Source organism: Cimex lectularius, unplaced genomic scaffold (assembly GCF_000648675.2).
Source record: "Cimex lectularius strain Harlan isolate CLEC.00 unplaced genomic scaffold, Clec_2.1 scaffold563, whole genome shotgun sequence".
In the NCBI taxonomy this organism is placed as follows: Eukaryota; Metazoa; Arthropoda; class Insecta; order Hemiptera; family Cimicidae; genus Cimex; species Cimex lectularius.
The window spans coordinates 7,811-12,977 of record NW_019393089.1 but is presented as its reverse complement, the minus strand read 5'-3'; the positions used below and the strand labels follow the sequence as shown (position 1 = coordinate 12,977).

Sequence of the window (5,167 nt, the reverse complement as noted above, 5' to 3'; positions counted from 1 at the left end):
GAGTAATCCTGTAAACGTAAACAGAATATTTTATATAGATTTTTTTTAATGAAAACTTAAAATCCTGCATTATTTTCCGGACAACCCAATAGGATTTCTAAAGATTAGTTGTCTCACACCTCATAATATCGATGCCACGGCGAATGCAAACGGTGGTCAACGTAAGAGCAAGAAATACCCCATAGTGATATTTTTATATATTTTATTATATTTTCTTTATAGTTTCTATAGCAAAATTTTCGTAAATTCATTAAGGTTTTTGATGTAAAAAAGTCAGTGTCCCAAGCGGGATTCGAACCCACCATCTTCGGCTAGAAACGACGCTGTTCTACTGCTGAGCTATCGTGACTTCGATCCACTCGGACCTTAACTTCCTATCTCAACCCCACCTTTTGAATTTTTTGATCTCAAAAACTAAAAACCTTAATTAATTGAAAGATATTAATTGGTCAAGCGGACCACGAAAACTAGTGAATTTTTGGTAAAATTGTTTTACAGAGTTTAATTTTTCATTTTGCTTTATCTATATTTTTCTTTAAAAATATCGAATAAACAACAAAAATAAATGTGTAGAGATTAGTGACAGTTAATCGATAGTTATTCAGATATCGTGAGATGCGGTCGGGGGCACTCTCAACACGACACGCAAGGATGCCACAATTACACAGAAGACAAACACTTTGAGCCCTGAAGATGATCTCAATAAAAGATCGAAACGTTGGCACGATAAAGAAAATGTTTTTCCTGAAACCTACATCACACCCGACCGCATCTCACGATATCTGAATAACTAACAAAAATAAAAATTTTAAATTTTGACTTAATGCAATCATTTATTTTTAAAAAAATTAGGGTGGCCACATTTTTGTCTCTCAGTTGTAGTTACTATGTAAGTTGAGTGGTTACATTAAATGTATTTTTTATTACCGTCATATATTTGTAAGGAGTTAAGTTTGAACAGAATACTCAAGGTCCCGATTCAATATAAATAGTTTGCGACTTTTTTAAAGAAATGAATGCTGGGTAATTTATTAATAATATATAAGGTTAAAGATGGATTTCAGAATTTCGATATTTCTCTGGCATTTTGTCATTGATCAAAATGGAAGCGTTGGTTGCAACCGATATTTATCAACGAAATCGCAAAATATATAGTAACAATTTAATGTTTTTTTTTAGATAATAAAATGGGAAAACGCCTGAAGCCACCAGCGACTACATTCTTTAACGAAGCGGAAGATTATTCCACGCTCAACCTCCTCCGCCACTTTCGCAAGAATATTTCAAAAAGCATTGACGAAAAGGTAAGCCTAGATTAAGTTGCAAATTCGTTTATGAAATAATTTGTTTAACAAAATTTTCTCGCTGTGACAGCACACGATTTAATCTCGCGACGGCTGAGACAACCGCTGCAATCCGATTGAGGTCGGAAAGCCTAATTTCTAGTTTTGGATTAAGAAAAACCTGCCTGGATATAATCAGAAAACGACCCTTTTCAGCTTTTGGAGTAACACGTTTCCAACTTTTAAACTGGGGAGTTTTCGCGATTATTCTAACCATTGAAATGAAATTCATTCCATGTGTTTTGTCTTTATTTACCTCGAGTATTTTTGCCCATAATTATCAAACAATACAATGAAATCAAAATATGTTGGAACGAAGGGTGCGATCAATTTATGTCAAAGAATTATAAATTATTTAAACGGATAATTTCTTCCATTTTCGTCAAATCTTTGTTTGTCCACCTTTGCCTGCCTATTTTCAGCCTATTGTTTAAATTCATTTTTTGCTGCGTGGTTAGAACCCATCGTTCTTCATCCCAGGAAGTGTGCGAACGTAAACAAGCAGTGGACAATTTTTTGCGATGGATTAATTGAAGATAATTGTGTCGGACTTTGGTCCGGCTTAACTGCCCGATAAATTGGTTGTAATCAACTTCATGAATAATAGTTATTAACCCGACGAATGGATTTGTATTGTTTTATCCGTTGTCCACCGATTTATGTCGATATTTCGATTGTGGACGATCGTCTTTTTGCTTTCTATTTGCCCTTCTCTTCAGTGCTTCATTGATATAGGTCTAATGTAATTGATTATTTAAGTTTCCTAATTACCAATACTCTCAATCACCTTGAATTGATTTTTCTCTACAATCCCACAAATAATACTATTGAAAAAACACAAAAGCACTTAAACACAAAAGTCATTTAACTTAGATAAACTTCTTTTTATCGTGGCTACCTACGATTTTTTGCTCTACGAACAAATGTATATATATATATATTCAACGATTTTAGCTGGACAAAACTTCAAAGATTAAAAATCAAATATTTTTATTAAATTATTAAAGATTTTTAATCTTTGAAGTTTTGTCCGTAACCGAACATCAACCATATCTTCCTTCTTTGCTAGAAAGTTTGAACATTGATTTTTGCTAGTAATGATGAAAGAGAAAGAGAGAGAGAAAGGGGGGAGAGGGAGAGAAGTGAGAGAGAGAGAGAGGAGAGAGAGATTGGGAGAGAAGAGAAGAGAAGAGAAGAGAAGAGAGAGAGAGGAGAGGGAGAGAAAGAGAGAGAGAGAGAGAAGACAGAGAGCGGGAGAAAGAGATAGAGGGGGAGAGAGGGAGAAAGAGATAGAGGGGGAGAGAGAGAATATTGTGATAGATAGATAGATAGATAGATAGATAGATAGATAGATAGAGAGAGAGAGAGAGAGAGAGAGAGAGAGAGAGAGAGAGAGAAAGAGAGAACAAGTGAATGAGTTAGTGACTGAAAAAAAGAAAAGGAACGAGCCAGAGAGAGAAGAGAGGTATTGGTCAAGAGAGTGAGAGATAAAAGAAAACAAGCGAGTCGGTGTGAGAAAAAAGAGTGTGAGATAGAGAAAGAGTTAGAGAGTGAGCGGGGGGAGAGAGAGAGAAGGATAGAGGGACAGGGAGACAGACGGGCACGGAGAAAGCAAGAGCGAGAGAGGACAGGGAGAGGAATGGGGAAAACGAATATGTCAGCGAAATGAGAGAGATGGAAAAAGAGAAAGGGTAATAAGAAAGAGAGAGGGGGTGAGAGAGAGAAATAGAGAACCAGTGAGTGAGTTAGTGGCTGACAAAAGAAAAGGAACGAGTCAGAGAGAGGAGAGAGGTATTGGTCAAGAGAGTGAGAGATAAGAGAAAAAAGAAAACAAGCGAGTCAGAGCGGGGAAAAAGAGTGAAAGATAATGGATAGAGAGAGAGAGAGAGAGAGAGAGAGTGAGAGAGAGAGAGAGTGAGAGAGAAGTAAAAGGAAGGAGAGAAAGAAAAATGAGCAAAGAAAGTAAGATAAAAGAAAGAGAGAGTAGGAGATAGTGAGAAAGATGGGTTAACAGAGTGAGAAAAGAGAGAAAAATGAGAACGAGTGGGAGGAAAACAAAACTAGCAAAAATACAAACGGAGAGAGTATGAAAGGGAGAAAACTCTAAAGAAAATGGTGGCTACTGAAGTATATTTTAAAGAGATATATATCGAGAAAATTTTAAAAAATGAGAAGTGAGGATTCTCAGCCACATTCTACTTAGTACAGAAATGGTCGTGCACTGTGAAACTATCAATTACTACAAACTAGTAAAAGTCAAGTTTTTCAATACCAAGCTAAAATATTCTAGGCAGAAAAACGCATAAATTTAAATAGACACGAGCATTAAAATTTTTGAAATTGTCAAAATATTTATAAAAAGGATACTTGTAAAAACTAGGTAAAATGCAGGCCATTTTTAAAAACTAAAAATTAATTGCTATAGATAAATAAAGAAAAAACGTGAATTTATAAAGCAAATTGTGTAAGTAATTAAAAGAAATATAATGTATATTTTTAAAGACAGATTTTCAAACCTGGTTCAACAAGGTTCTGTTCATTAATTATTTAGCAAATAAGTTGTTTGTATTATTTTTCTTTAAGTAGTTTATTCGAATTGTTGTTATTTTATAATGCAATTAGAAACATTAGTTACCCCAATACGTTGTTTCAAAAAATGTCTAATAAATTATAAAGATTAATTAGGCGAAATGAACGAGAAATCAGAAGAAAGGGAACTTTTATATTCGCCAAGATTCAAAGGCCATAAATTTTAAGGTCGGTAGTAAAGCAGAGGCGGTAAACATTTTACGATTACATGCTATGTTTTATTTTATTTATTTTTTTAATGTAAATTTGGCAATGAAATTGACATAAACGTTTTTTTAATATGCGTTAATTTATTTTTCAGGGATAATTATGGAGGTGGACGGGCTGAAAATTTTGACAACTGACATTTACCCAAGTGATATTGGCTATAATGCCAGTTTGAACATAACTTATAATGAAACGATCGTCACAATCGAGTACCTGAATATCACAAAAGAGCTTCCTATAAAATATGCCCAGCCTATGTACGGCTACATAATGCCATTCCTCCTGTTGATCACCATAGTCGCCAACACCCTCATAGTCGTCGTCCTGTCGAAAAGGCATATGAGAACACCGACCAACGCCGTCCTCATGGCAATGGCTCTAACCGATATGTTCACCCTGCTGTTTCCGGCACCGTGGCTCTTCTACATGTACACCTTTGGAAACCATTACAAGCCGCTGTCACCGGTTGGAGCTTGCTACGCATGGAATTACATGAACGAAGTCATACCTGCTCTTTTTCACACAGCTTCAATTTGGCTGACTTTAGCTCTGGCAGTACAGAGGTGAGAACTCATTTAAAATCCATCTGTAGAATTTTCCCCTTTACAACTTTCAATTATTTAAAATTTTCTGATTACAAGGAGAACTTACAGACGTGGGACTACGGTCTTAATAAACCTTTTTTGGGGATACTAGGTCGAACAATGTTGAATCTTGTCCGAACGTTCTTGTCAATTGGACCTTAAGAACCGAAAAAATTAAGTTATTTAATTATTTTATTTTAAATATGGTTTGCTGTTTTTATTAGGCATGGATTTTAAGGTTATGTTATTTGTATAAGGTTATGTGTATTATAATAAGGTTATATGTCAGCCGATTTGTTATTTTTTATGTAGGATATAAAAATAGTATACAAAATCGTATTAAATGGTATTAGTAATATAAATGTTTAAAAAAACCAAAAGAACCTTTCAGTAAAGTAGGTCAAAACAATTCGGATTAATTTTAAGTACCATTTCGGGGCCTTT

At 34.7% G+C, this 5,167-nt stretch overlaps 1 protein-coding gene across 1 annotated transcript; it reads left to right on the top strand.

Moving 5' to 3' along the window:
- Window positions 1-1,184: 1,184 nt before the first annotated feature.
- Window positions 1,185-4,886, top strand: LOC112128101 (sex peptide receptor-like). The gene is made up of 2 exons (XM_024229894.1): window positions 1,185-1,304; window positions 4,234-4,886. The coding sequence occupies exon 2, from the start codon at window positions 4,242-4,244 to the stop codon at window positions 4,704-4,706; it is 465 nt and encodes a 154-aa protein (XP_024085662.1). The 5' UTR covers window positions 1,185-1,304; window positions 4,234-4,241; the 3' UTR covers window positions 4,707-4,886.
- Window positions 4,887-5,167: the final 281 nt, after the last annotated feature.